Source organism: Rutilus rutilus, assembly GCF_951802725.1.
Source record: "Rutilus rutilus genome assembly, chromosome: 25".
Lineage (NCBI taxonomy): Eukaryota > Metazoa > Chordata > Actinopteri > Cypriniformes > Leuciscidae > Rutilus > Rutilus rutilus.
The window spans coordinates 4,533,390-4,550,988 of record NC_140229.1 but is presented as its reverse complement, the minus strand read 5'-3'; the positions used below and the strand labels follow the sequence as shown (position 1 = coordinate 4,550,988).

The following is a 17,599-nucleotide window of genomic DNA, read 5'->3' as shown; positions in this document are numbered from 1 at the left end:
GGTGTGTGTGTGTATGTGAAAGAGAGAGAGAGTTTGTCGGGACTCAATCGGTCATTTGTACAATTGGTTTAATCGGTTTAATCTGAGGAAGAAGTAAACATGGCCTCAAAGAAAACCGAATCGAAGAAAAACGAGAAAACGGATAAATCTGAAAAGGCTTTAGCTGCGGAAAAGGAGCAATTCGTCAAACTACAGGTGAGATTTACCCACAGTTTTACTTCATTTAGCGTGCATTTGATGTTCAGTGGTCACTGTTTTTCAAATAACTTATTATTAATGATACTTTCACTGAATCTTGAATACTTTCACTGACTTTTTCTTTTTTAATAATAAAATAATGTAATATGACAGTAAACAATGGTAATATTTCCCACTTTTAAATCTCCACATTACACGCTTCGCGTCGTCACCGCGACATTACTGCATACGTTATAAGCGTAATCGTCATAATATTTTAATACACTGTTTTCATTTACATTCTGTGGTTTTTGGACATACGTCATTATAGTAACATGTTGTTTGGACGTGTACCGCGGTGATAAAATGCTTTTTGGTATGTACCACAGTTTGTACCATGTTTTTTGGGGGCCTGATATACTAGTCAGTTTAATACCATCAGCTTTTTTTGGGTATGTACCATTGTAATTCCATTTGTACCATGGTAATATATTTTACCATAGTAATATCTTTTTTTATATGCACCATGCATGATATTATTTGAAGTAGGCTACTTGTTGGAATACCATGTTATTATTTTATTATTATATTACTAGGATCCAATACTTTAACTGTACTTTTGTTTGTAATGGTCAAACATGTAAGATCAGACTCAGATGATATACCAGGCAACAATTATTTAGTGGTTATTCATTTGCATTTTTACTTCATTGTATTTGTAATGTGTGTTATTTAATGTTTTAAAATGTGTCATATTCATTCAGCATTACATGTGTGCATCATTTAATGTTTTATTAAATCTATAAATCTTTATTTCATCTGCGTTACAGCTTCAAAGCATCTCCAAATCCATCACCAGCGCAGAGGCCCCTATCAAAGAGAAATATGGACGCAGTATCCTTTAGTATAGTTTTAATACAGCATATTGTTAGTCTGATGCGGGGAGGAAGTTTAACTCGTATATCTCCAATTTATAATCATTTTAAAATGTATTTGTGTGTTGTAATGAGTATTACACACAGATGCCCAATATTTACAGTAATAGTATGTCCTTAATCAGTTAATCTGTCAGTCAAATTTATGTTTAGCGCTTTTAACAATAAACATGGTTTCAAAGCAGCTTTACAGACAATAATGACTTTGTTTATAATATCTTGATATCTTCATGTTGCATTTAGCAGATTAGAGCTTGTCGATAATGTAGTTTACAATACATTTTGCAATGTTACAAGCAATCAACTAGTTGAGATTTCCTATATCGCCCAATATACACTATGTATGCAAATAAATTTGGACATACTTGTATTTCTTACGTTATATAGTAAGCTTGGAGATAATATAGTTACATTTAAAGTAGACAGTTGAAATTTGCTCTATATCATCTTTGATATCTGGACTAGTACATTGTCCTAAACATTTGTCCAGAGATTATTTTAGGCACACATAAGGAAGGCGGCGCCGTCACGTTCTGGTCTCATGCCGTGAGTCTGCCGCTGTCCAGCAACGCCATCCTCAGCTGGAAGTTCTGCCACATGGTGCACAAACTCCTCCGAGACGGCCATCCCAACGTCAGTCCCGTCTACCACAGTATCATCAGAAGGCTTTAAGTTCACTTTATTCATCTAAAATGACCCTACACATTTTTGTTTCACTTTCTTTCAGACTTTACGAGACAGCAGAGGTCACACTGCAGGCATTGGACAGATGGGAACATTATGGGTGAATGTCTAAAATTATCTGGATGTTATACAGTACAGTCATGTATAACATATCATCTTTTCAATCTTTCAACTTCAATTTTGTATGTGTTTGCTGTGTTTTTAGGGGAATCTACATGATAGATATGGACATATTGTTGCGCTTTACGCCAAGCTGCTGTGCATCAAAATCGATTTCCATTTAAAGGCAGGCTTAATGTTTCCTTTAATAACATTTGAGTTCATCAACACATATACCATCCCGTTTATATATATATTGTCTTGTTTCCCCCACAGCATCTGGAAATCCCACCAAACCTTGAAACTCCTGAGGAAGTTCTTGATAAAGCCATCGCTATTGATATCAACAAAGTGTAAGGGCATTGCTTATGATTTAGTTTCCTAAATGATCTGTTAATGGAAATAAATGCTCATGTTTGCTATTTATACAGGTTTGACACGACAGGTGAGGTTCTGGACTACATGGATGGAGCTCTAAAGCTGCAAGAAACAGGTAAGCGTAGTGTCTTATCAAGGAGGCAATAATGTTTTAACTCTAAATAAATGCTTTTATTCAGCAATGATGCATTAAATTGATCAAAAGTGACAGTAAATACATTTATAATGTTACATAATATTCCATTTAAAATAAATGCTGTTCCTTCTATTTATCAAAGAATCCCAGAACAAAAGTATCATTGTTTGCACAAAAATATCCAGCAGCACAACAGTTTTCAACATTGATAATAATAATAAATGTTTCTTAAGCAGTAAATCATCATAATATAATGATTTCTGAACGATAATGTGACACTGAAGACTGGAGTAATGATGCTGAAAATTCAGCTTTGATCACAGGAATAAATTACATTTAAAAAAAATATTCAAAAAAAAGAAAAAAGTTTTTAACAAGAAATGTTTCACAATATGACTGTTTTCACTGTATTTTTGATCAAATAAATGCAGCCTTGATGAGCAGAAGAGACTTCATTCAAAAACATAAACAAATCTTACCGATCTGTTTGATTTGTATTAATAATTTATAATTTTTATTTATTTTTTTAAAAACAGTTTTCCGGCAGATGGAGTCCAGCTCCACCAGCTCTACCACTGCGGTGGGTCAGTGCCGTCTGGCACCGCTGGTTCTGGTCATTCAGGACTGTGGTCCACTCTACCATTTCCTGGTCAAGCTCCTGTTCAAGCTACACAGCCGTGAGTCTCATTCTTAACATGCTTCTCTCTTTATTTAAGTGAATGATTTTCATTGAGTTCAACAGCCGTTGTGCATATGTGTCACAGGAATACCGACGGACGCTCTGTTAGGACACAGAGAACGATTCCGCGAGCAGTTCAACAGGTAACGGTGGTCTGCAGTCAATTTTGGTCAATACCAAAAGCCAATGACCAATATTATGGTTTATATATTTATTTAAATAAACAGCATTGAAACCAAAGCTCCAATCTAGAAATTTAAAAGTAATATCAGACATCAAAACATTAAAATGTACTTTTAAAGGAAAGTTCACCCCAAAAAAATGAAAATCCTGTCATCATTTACTCACCCTCATGCCGTTCCAAACCCGTAAGCCTAAATTCAATCTGTTCATCATATAAAGCGATCGAGTCTCTTCAGAAAATTTGAACTATATGAATTAGTTTTACGATCTCTTTATGAACTTTTTGAAGCGTCAGAGTGGTAGTTGTGTAGCCGTCAATGGAGGGACAGAAAGCTCTCAGATTTAATTAAAAAGATCTTCATTTGTGTTTCGAAGATGAACGAAAGTCTTACGGGTTTGGAACGACATGAAGGTGAGGAATTAAAAACGGCATTTTTGGGTGAATTATCCCTTTAATGTTTGACCTATTGTTGACCATATAGTTTATTGGTCTGTCTTTGTCCTCCACAGTTTGACACAGTTTTTCGAGAGAGCGAGAGGGATGGAGTTTTTCAAAACTATCATTCAGATCCCTGATCTTCCTAATGTAAGATTTTCACATCCATATTTAATCAAATTTCAAATGTTGACTGAAAACTTTTTCACAAAATTCTATAAAAGAAACAATAATTACCATATTGTGTAACATGTTGGACAAATGTATGTGATATGCTGCTTAAATTAAAGTTCCTGAATGTTTTAGGAGCCTCCAAATTTCCTGCGTGCGGCTTCACTCGCTGATCACGTGAAGCCCGTGGTCGTTCAGAACGAGAGAATACCGGACGACGATGATACGGAGACGCAGCTGGGTTTTGGTGAAGGACAGTACCAGATGGTAAACACAGACTGGAGTGCTCAAGCTTTAGCTGTAGGCCAGTAGATCGGCTCGCAGAAGATCTTAAAGGGGTGGTATAATGCCCTTTTCACAAGATGTAAAATAAGTCTCTGATGTCCCCAGAGTGTGTATGTGAAGTTTTAGCTCAAAATACCCCACAGATATTTGTATATAGCATGTTAAAGTTGTCACTTTTTGAGGGTGAGCAAAAACGCACCGTTTTGTGTCTGTTCCTTTAAATGCAAATGAGCTGCTGCTCCCGGCACAGGGGGCGGAGCTTCAACAGCTCGCACTCACACAGACATGCACTGAAAATTTCAAAAAACGTTTAGCCTTTTATGTTCAAACCGGAGTCAGACAATGATGGAGAGACTCAAGAAGAAGTGACAACATGTAGAATGCAACAGGACATTTCTCAATGGTTTTTTAGCTTATGTGTAGTTATCTTCTAGTCATTGATTAGCATATTCTGTCTTGATAATCTATAAATCGCATTCACGGGGCAGGGTTTATGTAAATTTTAGGGTTAGTGATGTCACTAACCCAGGAGGAAGCTCGTGTAGTCCCTACCAGCCGTTTGTTGTAGTCCTTAAAAAGCGATTTCTTTAAAAGCAAATATCTCCCTTTGCTGTGAACTTTGAGCGTTGTAACTTTGCAGATGTTGTTTATGCTCAAACAGCAACATTACACACTAACTAAAGTTAGAAAAGTGAAATCATAATCAACCACCCCTTTAAGAGCTTTTCTACATCTGTGATAATCTTAACATTTGATTATTTTGCTCAACAGTATTACGGTTACAACCAGTTCGACCCTCCAAGTGACATACCAGAGCAAAGGTAACACACGCCTGAGATCTACTCGCTTTATGAGATCTATTTCAAATGTATAAATAGAGAGCAAAGTTGACAAAAATAAGTTGTGTTGATAGTTTTGATGTCTTTACTGTTTTTATAAATTGAGAAAAAGGCATTTCTTTTCATTTGACCTATATATCCTCAGAGAGACTGAGGCTGATACTCTGAGGAAGGAACTTGAGGTGGTGAAACCAGAGCTGGAGCTCATAAAAGTGGAGGTAAGGCATTTGACTTTACTTACATCCGTCTTGAAGAAGTGTTTTCTTCTCCCGTGATTCCCATCATTGGTGTGTCTGCAGGCCCAGCGTGCCGTGGTCCAGCTCAAAACTCAAGTGAATATGCTGGAATCTGAGCTTGATGAGCAGCGGACGCACAAGCAGATGGCGCTGGTGGAGAACGAACGTCTGCGCATGGAGATGGAGAACCTCAGAGCCCAGACCGCAGTCACCGCCAGCATTCAGGCCACGGCCGACGACGCGGGCAGTGAGTGACCTCTGACCCCAGACGCGCTTTAAAAACACATACATTACCGTTCAAAAGTTTGGGGTCTTAACACTTTACAATAAGGTTGCATTGGTTAATGCATTAACTAACATGCACTAACAAAGAGTGATATAGTATAGCGCACAGACTGAAATTGCCAAGGTTTTGTTTTGCACCGTCAGTTATAGGGTTACGGCGGGAGTTCGGGAAAAGGTCGGGTAGATAGACACGAGCGAGTGAGTTCGGCTGGTGTGTTTGTGAACAGTTGTTCTTGCGTTCCGATTAAAGGTTCAGAAATGGAGCCTCCCTTGTCTGTCGTTCTTCAGACGTTACAATATTCTTACAGCATTTATTAACTTTTGTTAATGTTAGTTATTAAAAAGTTCATGTTAATTCACAGTGCATTAACTAATGTTAGCAGATACAACTTTTAATGTTAAAAATGCATGTTGAAATTAACATTAACTAAGATTAATAAATATTGTTCATTGCTTGTTCATGTTCATGTAACTAATATGAACAAATAAAACCTTATTGTAAAATGTTACTGATTTTTTTAAAAAGAAGAAATTATTAATGTTATTGATTAAAAGTGACTGTAAAGATATTTATAATGTTACAAAATATTATATTTCAAATAAATGCTGTTCTTTTGAACTTTCTATTCATCAAAGAATCTGAAGAAAATCTGTCATGGTTTCCACACAAATATGAAGCAGTTTTCAACATTGATAATAATAAATGCAGCCTTGATGAGCAGAAGAGACTTCATTTAAAAACCTTACAGACCCCACACTTTTGAACGGTAGTGTAAATGAAAATCTCACAGTGAGGTTGATCTCTTGTTCTCATGTTTTCCAGGCAGAGCTCAAACTGCTCAGATACACTTCTCTCGACTCAAAGAGAAACACGCCGAGCTGGTCAGCAGACATGCTGATCTCATGAGGAAGGTAAAGGTTTGTGCCTATGACGACTGAATTATTTAGCTGTATTTCTCACATAATAATGACAAACAGTGTCTTTAATTTTGTCACTTGCAGCATCGATCATGTGTGAGCCTCCAGTAAAACTGCACAAAACTCCACAAAAAACATCAATATTTCTGTGAATATGAGGCAAAATGCAAGAAATATTTCACAAATGTGTTGACACGAGGAGTTCTGGAGAAAAAAATATCTTAATTTGTCATAGAAGTTGTTGAAATGTCATTTTCCATGCGCTTATCGTGATTGTTGTGTGTGTCAGAATGCAGAGATGGTGAAGCAGGTCAACAGCGCTCAGCAAGCGCAGGAGGATCTGCTCACAGCCAAACAACAGATACTGGTGGAGAGACAACAACTGAGACAGGACAACAGCGCACAGGTCACACACACACTACACATTTATCTTTATGATTCCAGTCATTCTTGAGGTTTGGAGAAGTCGTCTTACCACAACCAGTATTCAATGACTGATGGAGATATCTGATATAATGCCTATATGTGTGATAGTATTAATTAAATTAAAATTGCATGAAACCAAATGAGACATGCATATACTTGCTGAAATTAAATGTTTTATTTCATGCACACGCTACTGTTCAAACGTTTGGGGTCGGTAAGATTTTTAAATGTTTCTGAGAGAAGACTATTATTCTCAACAAGGCTGCAAAAACGCAATAAATATAGTATTTGTATATACTGTATATATATATATAATTTTAAAATATGCATTACAAAATATAATTACAATTTAAAAGAAATGTTTTCTATTTGAATATATTTTTAAATGTAATTTATTCCTGTGATCAAAGCTGAATTTTCAGCATCATTACTCCAGTCTTCAGAGTCACATGACCCTTCAGAAATCATTCTAATATGATGATTTGCTGCATTAAGAAACATTTATTATTATTATCAATGTTGAAAACAGTTGTGCTGCTTCAGATTTTGGTGGAAACCATGATGCGTTTTTTTCAGGACTCTTTGATATAGATTTTTTTCTCAATTTAATACATCCTTGCTGAATAAAAGTATAACATTTTTAAACCCCAAACTTTTGATTTGCTCATAATTATTTCAAAAGAGAAAATGTGCATTCTCCATCAGCAAGTGTGTGGAAGATTTAGTTGTACCTGATGAAGATATATCTGCCTATTTATTGGCCTGGCTGAAATATCTCATTAACTGAACTTTAATTTTCAGCTGGAGGCACAGAGAGCAGAAATTGAGCGTTTGAAACACGAGCTAGCAACCGAAAGGGCCGAAATGTCCCACGTCCATAATGCTCTGCAGAGCAAAGAGAAGGTAGGACCTCCATCCATGCACATAAATGACTGCAGGTTTTCACGTCTCTTGATTAGTATCTGCATGCATCAACACATCCTAGTAGACTGCACGGGTTCTCTGATCTGTGTGTGTGTTTGTAGGCTGGTGACCAGCTGGGCAGTGTGTTGGTGGGTCTGCAGGCGGAGAAAGAGAGGCTCCTCCGTACAGTGAAAGATCAGGAAGCTGAGATTGCTAGTCTGCGTCAGGCCGCCCAACTCCACCAGTCAATCCTACAGCAGGAGAGAGACCGGCATCAGAGAGAGATGACAGCACTGCGCAACCAACTGCAGGAACAAGTCTGTGCAACTTCCTGTCATGTAGAACAACCTAAATTAGACTTCATATCATATTCATGTCATATTAATCCCAATAATGTTAACTTGCATGCATTTTTTTACTATCACAATTTTACTCAGTGCCACAGAACAGCTTAAAGGGTTAGTTCACCCAAAAATGTAAATTCTGTCAGTAATTACTCATCCTCATGTTGTTCCAACCCCGTAAGACTTTCGTTCATCTTCAGAACACAAATTAAGATATTTTTGATGAAATCTGAGAGCTGGCTCACTCCTCCATAGGCTTCTCTGTAATTGAAACTTGCCGGCCCAGAAAGTTAGTAAAGACAATGTTTAAAATAGTCCAAGTGACTACAGTGGCTCAACCTTAAGTTCATCAAGCGACGAGAATACTTTTTGTGCGCAAAAAAACCCTATTAATCAACTATTAATTTTCCTCTGTGTGGGCCTGAGTGAGTTCACGTAGTGTAACAGCGCAGCGTTTCTGGGTTGTACGTCAGAACGTAGGCTCACTATTGGTCAGCATCACACACATGACCAGCGTCGGCCAATAGTGAGCCTGCGTTCTGACGTACAACCCAGAAGCGCTGCGCTGTTACACTACATGAACTCACTCAGGCCCACACAGAGGAAAATTAATAGTTGATTAATAGGGTTTTTTTGTTTGTTTTTGCACACAAAAAGTATTCTCGTCGCTTGATAAACTTAAGGTTGAGCCACTGTAGTCACTTGGACTATTTTAAACATTGTTTTTAATAACTTTCTGGGCCGGCAATATATCTTAATTTGTGTTCTGAAGATGAACGAAAGTCTTACGGGGTTGGAACAACATGAGGGTGAGTAATCACTGACAGAATTTACATTTTTGGGTGAACTATCCCTTTAAGAACGAGAGGTTTTATTTGTTTGTTTGCTGTGTGCTGGTGTTCAGTCGTGTCGGGTACAGGAGCAGAAGCTGGAGATGGAGAAGCTGAGACGCGAGCTGGAGGAGAAGAGAGCAGAGGCGCTGCGTGCTCAGAGCGCTCTGAACACTAAAGAAACTGTGAGGACTTCCTCTGCACTAGTCTTTCTGTTACTAACATTTGCAAGTGTGGATGTTTACATTTGTGCAATTGATGCATAATGTGACTTTTTCCCAGTTTCCCAAAGCATTTCATGTCTACTACCCATATTCACCAGCATATAGACTTTTGTATTAGTGGTTGACCAATATCTGATGCTGATACAACATTTAGAGAGTAGTTTGACTGATAGCTTATATAGTACTGAAATATGATATATAATACAATTTATAATAGCAAATATTAATAGAATATTTTATTATAATAATATAATATAATTACTATAAGGCATAGAATTTAATAATAGCAAATATTAACATATAGGTTTTGTAATATAATATAATGTAATATAATAAAAATATTAGTCATGAAATATGATATAATAGAATAAAAAAAATATTAACAAATATTAATATACAGGATTTGTAATGTAATATAATATAATAAACACTAGTTAGATATATAAATATTAGTTATGTCAGTATTTAGAGAGTGGAAATATTAGTTATGAAATATTATGTACATACAATGTAAATGCACAAAAAAATTACCATATTAACATATTTTATAAAAGATTGAATAAATAAACAAAATATATTAAAAACATATATTATCTTTTTTTTTGTCACAATTTTGATTACGCGCAAAACATCGACCCGAAAAACACAGCCTGTCCAACATATACTAAGAAGCAAGGGTTTTAATCAGTTTGTCACCACTACACCTTCATAACTATACATTATTTTTTGTCCGTGTGTGTGTTTTAGACAGGAGACCAGCTGAGCAGTGTGTTAGTGGGTCTGCAGGCGGAGAAGGAGGTTCTTCTGCGTTCAGTGAGAGAGCAGGAGGCTGAGATGGCTAGTCTGCGTCAGGCCGCCCAGCTCCACCAGACCACACTGCTGCAGGAGAGAGACAGGTCTCAGAGAGAGATGGCAACGCTGCACAACCAAATGCAGGCTAAGGTCAGAAAACAGCAAGGGATTGTGGGCAAGATGCCTCCAAAAAGCATGCATGGAAGCATACCTCGAAAAATCTGCCTTCAATAGTATAGGCCTTCCCTCTGTACTTTGGCACACTGTTTTCAAAGTACTATGATTTGGGACACTGATAGCTGATACAATCCTGAAATATGATATATTTAATAGTAGCAAATGTAATATAATGTAATGTAATATAATATTAGTTATGCCAGTATTTAGAGAGTAGACTGACTGATAGCTGATATAATACTGAAATATGATATATAATACAATTTAATAATTGTAAACATTAATATAATTCTTTATATAATATAAATATTAGTTATATAAATATTAGATATGTCAATATTTAGAGAGTAGGCTGACTGATGGCTGATATAATGCTGAAATATGATATATAATACAAATTAATAATTGGAAACATGAATATTTTTTTTTATATAATATAAATATTAGTCATATAAATATTAGATATGTCAATATTTAGAGAGTAGGCTGACTGATGGCTGATATAATGCTGAAATATGATATATAATACAATTTAATAATTGTAAACATTAATATAATTCTTTATATAATATAAATATTAGTTATATAAATATTAGATATGTCAATATTTAGAGAGTAGGCTGACTGATGGCTGATATAATGCTGAAATATGATATATAATACAAATTAATAATTGGAAACATGAATATAATTTTTTATATAATATAAATATTAGTCATATAAATATTAGATATGTCAATATTTAGAGAGTAGGCTGACTGATAGCTGATATAATGCTGAAATATGATATATAATACAAATTAATAATTGGAAACATGAATATAATTTTGTATATAATATAAATATTAGTCATATAAATATTAGATATGTCAATATTTAGAGAGTAGGCTGACTGATAGCTGATATAATGCTGAAATATGATATATAATACAAATTAATAATTGGAAACATGAATATAATTTTGTATATAATATAAATATTAGTCATATACATATTAGATATGTCAATATTTAGAGAGTAGGCTGACTGATAACTGATATAATGCTGAAATATGATATATAATACAATTTAATAATTGTAAACATTAATATAATTCTTTATATAATATAAATATTAGTTATATAAATATTAGATATGTCAATATTTAGAGAGTAGGCTGACTGATAGCTGATATAATGCCGAAATATGATATATAATACAATTTAATAATTGTAAACATTAATATAATTCTTTATATAATATAAATATTAGTTATATAAATATTAGATATGTCAATATTTAGAGAGTAGGCTGACTGATAGCTGATATAATGCTGAAATATGATATATAATACAATTTAATAATTGTAAACATTCATATTAAGTTTTTATATAATATAAATATTAGTTATTTAAATATTAGATATGTCAATATTTAGAGAGTAGGCTGACTGATAGCTGATATAATGCTGAAATATGATATATAATACAAATTAATAATTGGAAACATGAATATAATTTTGTATATAATATAAATATTAGTCATATACATATTAGATATGTCAATATTTAGAGAGGCTGACTGATAACTGATATAATGCTGAAATATGATATATAATACAATTTAATAATTGTAAACATTAATATAATTCTTTATATAATATAAATATTAGTTATATAAATATTAGATATGTCAATATTTAGAGAGTAGGCTGACTGATAGCTGATATAATGCTGAAATATGATATATAATACAATTTAATAATTGTAAACATTAATATAATTCTTTATATAATATAAATATTAGTTATATAAATATTAGATATGTCAATATTTAGAGAGTAGGCTGACTGGTAGCTGATATAATGCTGAATTACGATGATTTGGGACACTCTAATCCTAATAATTTGGGCTGTAGCCCAGGTTAATCTACTGTAGTGTGTTTTGAGGGTCTTAATTGTTGCGTTTGTGGTGTGTTCCTGTGCAGTTGAGTCAGGACTCGGGAGTGTTTCAGCAGAAGCTGCAGGACGAGCAGTTCAGTTTGTTGCAGTGTGCCGTGGTGGAGGCCGAGGGCATCGTGCTGGACGCCGTGGCCAAAGTGGACGATCCGCTACATGTGCGCTGCATCAGCACGCCAGGTCCGTCCTTCCTCATCCTCCTCCTCCTCATTCCTCTCAATGTCCTCATCAGTTCTTTTACTCTACACATCTCTAATCTCTGCTTGCAGATTATTTGATCAATCGGGCTGAGTTGACGTTGGCATCCATTGATAAGATGCAGCAGAGTCATGCAGCCTATTTGAGGAATAATGATGGTAAGGATGTTCTCATCAGTAAGTTACAGGTTCAGCCGTTAGTGGGATGTAACCTCTTCCTCTTCCTCTTCCTCTAGATGCGAGTGGTTTGTTGAGGTCGGTGACCCAGTTCTCCCATCTCATCGCTGACACTATTGTGAACGGAGCTGGCACTGCCCACTCAGCACCTACGGACCAAGCAGACCGTGAGAACCAGAATTATTCCTTACTGTTAAAAAACACACACACATACACATCTTGTGTATTCAGTGCTGTTGACATTCAAAATTAATCTTTCTCTACAAAGCATTATATACAAAATATTTAAATAGCAACTGCCTAGCAACCGCCAAGCAACCGCCCAAAACACCCTAGCAACTGCCTAGCAACACCCTAGCAACCACCCAAAATACCCTAGCAACCGCATAGCAACCACCCAGAATACCCTAGCAACACCATAACAACCACCCAGAATACCCTAGCAACCGCCTAGCAACACCCTAGCAACCGCTTAGCAACCACCCAGAATACCCTAACAACCGCCTAGCAACACCATAGCAACCACTCAGAATACTTTGGAAACCGCCCAGAACACCATAGCAACCGCCTAGTAAAACCCTAGCAACAATGCTGAATTTTGCCACTGCAAGCACCACTCACATTTTCTTCAGGAAATGTACATTCTAGTTTCTTTTAAAATTTTGCATTTACACAGTCATTCAGTCATTTAAAGTTTTGTTCTACAAAATTCGTACCAATGATTTGCATTAGAAAATCCAGCTAATACCAGATAGTTTTGCATGGTTTTAGCCGGTTCAAGCAGCTCATTTATGGTGCAAGCTGGTCTAGATAATTTCTTTAAAAACATGCTGCAAATTAACACAGTCTTCGAAGTCATTCAAAGTTTTGGATTACAAAACCCAGCTAATACCAGATGGTTTTGCATGGCTTTAGCTGGTCCAAACTGCTCATTTATGATCCTTAGATTGTCCAAGCTTGCATTTTATAACTTCTAAAAAAAATGCATTAGCAAATTACCATAGTCTTTCAATTTGTTCAAATTTCTGTATTACAAAATCCAGCTAATACTAGATGGTTTTTATCTGGTCCAAGCTCCTCATTTATGGTCCTCAGACAAGTCTAAGCTAGTCTAGATATAATTTGTAATTTATTAAAAATAAGTTACAAATTAGCACATTAGCTTATGGTTATTCAAAGTTTTGTTTTACAAAATGTGTACCACTGATTTGCATTAGAAAATCCAGCTAATACCAGATGGTTTTACATGGTTTTTAACTGGTCCAAGCTGGTCTAGATGACTGGACTGTCAACCTTAAACCTGGTTGCAACTTGGTAGACCATATTAGTCAAGCTAGTTAGAGCTGCTTTACCATCTTGAATCCGCAGCAAATCATCTACCATGCTACAAAAAACATCTTGACCACCTTAAACGTGTACAAGCTGTTTTTGTTTTGGTTCATTTCTCCACAGGTTTGACGGATAACTGCCGGGATTGTGCCACTCACTGTCTCCAGTACCTGAAAGAGCTGAAGATGAAGGCCACGCTGCCGAGAGCAGACCCCACCGCCGTCCGCTACGTGGTCCAGCGCATCCTCAACCAAGGACAGGTGCGGTGGGCCAGAGACGGCATCTTCAGATTTGATATGTTGCTAGTGTTTGCGTGGAGTAATAATCCGATCTCTCGCAGGACCTGCGGCCCAAGGGAGCAGATGTGCGGAAGGAAGAGTTGGCAGATATGGTGGATAAGGAAATGGCTGCGACTTCCTCTGCCATTGAAGATGCTGTGCTGAGAATGGATGTAAGTTAGCACCGTGTTAATGATGCTGGATTCAATCATTTGCAATGACTTCATGGGTTTTTCTTATGTAATGCAGGAAATATTGAGCCAGGCAAGACGAGATACTTCTGGAGTGAAACTGGAAGTCAACCAAAGGTTCGTTTGGGATATAGTTTCATAGATAACATAAAGTTTGTAGTTTATGTGTTATGTATTTCAGTTTTCGTGTTTTGTTCTATTACAGCATCATTGGCTCCTGTTCGGATCTAATGAAGGTATGTTTCGACTTACCGAGGTGAATGTGTTCAAACGTTTGAAAGAAATGACTTTTATTCAACAAGGACACATTAAATTGATCAAAAGTGACTAATGTTACACAAATATACATGTTAAAAAAATGCTTGTCTTTGAAACTTTCTAATTATCAAAGATTTCTGGAAAAAAGAAAGAAAATAAATCACGGTTTTCACCGTGTCACACTGTTTTCAACACTGATAATAACCAGAAATGTTTCTTGAGCAGCAAATCATCACATTAGAATGATTTCTGAAGGATCATGTGACACTGAAGACTGGAGTAATGATGCTGAAAATGTAAAATATATTCAAAAACAAAATATTATTCTTTTTACTGTATTTTGGTCAAATAAATGCAGCCTTGTTGAGCATAAGAAACTTAATTCAAAAACATTTAAAAAACGGTAGTGCATATCAAGATAAATGTGATTTTGAATCTCTTCTGTCTCCTTGTCCATAGGCTATACACATGTTGGTGATGGCCTCTACTGACCTGCAGAGAGACATTGTGAAAAGTGGCCGGGTAAGATTTGGTTATATGAGCAATTTAAGATCATAAATGATATGCATTCACACTCTTAAACACAGGGTCTTGTTTCGGTCTTAGGGCGCCGGTTCTGATAAAGACTTTTATGCTAAAAATTCCCGTTGGACGGAGGGTCTCATCTCTGCGTCGAAGGCTGTAGGATGGGGTGCAACGCAGATGCTGTGAGTACATTTGAGTGTAGATTTAAAGTTTCATTAGTGTACGTCTGAATAACTCTGATTTACATTCTCACAAAGTGAATCGGCCGATAAAGTCGTGACTGAAGGAGGAAAATATGAAGAGCTGATCGTCTGCTCTCATGAGATCGCGGCCAGTACGGCACAGCTTGTCGCTGCCTCAAAGGTAAAAGCCATGAGAGAGATATAAGTGTGCTTTTAACCCAATCAAATCAGTTTATTCTGACACATCAATCCTTCATTTAACAGGTGAAGGCGGATCGAGGCAACAAGAAGCTCCATGCTTTACAGCAGGCGTCCCGCCACGTGAACGACATGGCCGCTGTTGTGGTGACATCTACCAAGTCAGGACAAATGCAGATTGAGGACAAAAGTGAGTGTGTCATGGACACAAATGCAAAAAGCATGAGTTATACGTAGAGCAAGTAGTGAAGTTTGTAACCCGTCACAAAAACGCCAGAAAGCACATTAAGTTGGTTATTTTTTTCTCCACAGACTCCATGGACTTTTCTGGCATGTCTCTTATAAAGCTCAAAACAGAAGAAATGGATTCCCAGGTTAGTTTACCAAAGTGAAGAAATGGTAGTGTGTTAGGAGTAAAGTAGAGCACCAGTGTCAGAAATGAACTTTTCCCCTGGGATTGATTTACATAAGCCTTTTTTTCCCTCGTAAGGGCAATTTTTATAATTACTCTGAAATGTATCTCTGTTGTCTTTTATTTAAAATACTTAAATTGAACCAATTACTTCAATCAATCAAGAATACTATTAGAATTAGAACTATTAGAATTATCAGAATACCAATAAAATGTTATCAACACCAACAAAAGCCATCTTTACATTGCCAAGGTGGAACAGACATGTGTATTTACACAGACTGTTTAATGCTGCTCAAATGCATACATGTATTCACATAACAATTGCATAATGTAAATAGCCAACATTAAGTATAGCAATTTTAAAATGAAAAAAAAAGGAACTCATTACAGGGTAGTAGGACTGTAAAATCATTATTGTCGATAAAAAAGAATTAGTTTATTGCTTTTTTCAAATTAGATTGGCTATTTTAGTAGAATGAAAAACAAAATGGAATAAATTATATACAGAAAGCAAGCAAATGAAGTTCCCCATTACTGAATGGTCCGTGTCTTCATTGTACCGTGAGTTATGCTCTCTCACAAAAACTCCCATTACAGTCACTGAAGCGAAATTAATCTCTTACTCGCATTGTGTCGGCACTTTGTTGATTATGATGAGAGAATTCGCAAGAGCGCACATTCATTTCCGACCCTGCTGCAAACTCACGTTTAACACAGAATCAGTTCTGAAACTAAAATGTTGTTTAGACCATCTAATTAAATCCTGGAGGATTAAATCAAGTCATTTTTGCAAGTAAAATGATTTGCAAATACCATTTCATGCATAAACATAAACTCCTGTTTGTTTCAAGGTGAAAGTGTTAGAGTTGGAGAAGCAGCTGGCGAACGAGCGCGTACGGTTGGGAGAGCTCAGGAAAAAGCACTACGAGATTGGAGGGATCCCAATGGACTCGCCTCCGGAAAACGCAGTCAATAGTTTTGACAGTTCACTGCCTACTGTTTTTCCTGACCCGCCCACAATGGAACTGCCCAGTCTGGATGTGTTCACACTGGATCCACCCGGATTCGACCCACTGAGACTGGACCCGCCCAGACCGGATCCCCCCGCACCCGAACCAGCCAAAACCAGCTCTAAACGATCCTCAATCTTTCAGAAATCAGGCAGCATCCTCAGGAATCCAGTACGTTTTAACAGACACTGTTTGCTTTGGACCTGTGTTTCCAGTGTCAATATTGCCATTATAATGACATTCAGACATTAATTTTTTCTTCTTCTTTCATTTCCCACAGTTTAGGTGAAAGGATGTGTAAAGAAGAAACCATCCGATAACAATGTACATTATTCTGAAGCGCATCATTAGAGTCTCTTACATGGATCCTCTTACATGGTTTGACAATACTGTATGGTGTTAATTACAGATCTGAAATTATGCCTATTAATTTATATTATAATTTATACAATCATTTAGTGAGTTACTATACTGAAACCATTTTATCAGGTAATTGATTTTATTTGTTTTCCAGGCTATTTTTGTTTATCAGCGCCATCAATGGCTGGTACTATATTTGGGATCTTTTTACACATTTTAGTTTATTTAAGTAAATGTTCTTAAAGTTGTAAATGCAAACTTAAGTAAATAAAAAAGAATTAATTATGTTGTGAAAGTGATGTTTTTGTTTATTGTTTTTAATTCCAATACGATTATTAACCATGGTTTCAGTACAATTAAAAAATAAAATAAAACATGGTTAATATAGTTAAACAATGGTAGCTAC

At 36.0% G+C, this 17,599-nt stretch overlaps 1 protein-coding gene across 1 annotated transcript; it reads left to right on the top strand.

The window, feature by feature from the left end:
- The first annotated feature begins 25 nt into the window (after positions 1 to 25).
- hip1r (huntingtin interacting protein 1 related) lies at positions 26 to 17,196 on the top strand. Its single transcript, XM_084400149.1, has 34 exons — positions 26 to 195; positions 1,008 to 1,071; positions 1,603 to 1,745; positions 1,840 to 1,896; positions 2,002 to 2,082; positions 2,172 to 2,248; positions 2,327 to 2,388; positions 2,946 to 3,086; positions 3,174 to 3,231; positions 3,782 to 3,857; positions 4,014 to 4,145; positions 4,935 to 4,984; positions 5,148 to 5,220; positions 5,302 to 5,485; positions 6,347 to 6,435; positions 6,731 to 6,847; positions 7,669 to 7,770; positions 7,893 to 8,087; positions 9,019 to 9,129; positions 9,916 to 10,110; positions 12,103 to 12,253; positions 12,343 to 12,429; positions 12,507 to 12,614; positions 13,900 to 14,036; positions 14,117 to 14,227; positions 14,304 to 14,362; positions 14,451 to 14,481; positions 14,963 to 15,025; positions 15,110 to 15,210; positions 15,286 to 15,391; positions 15,475 to 15,598; positions 15,721 to 15,782; positions 16,675 to 17,004; positions 17,114 to 17,196. The coding sequence occupies exons 1-34, from the start codon at positions 100 to 102 to the stop codon at positions 17,120 to 17,122; spliced, it is 3,582 nt and encodes a 1,193-aa protein (XP_084256275.1). The 5' UTR covers positions 26 to 99; the 3' UTR covers positions 17,123 to 17,196.
- Positions 17,197 to 17,599: the final 403 nt, after the last annotated feature.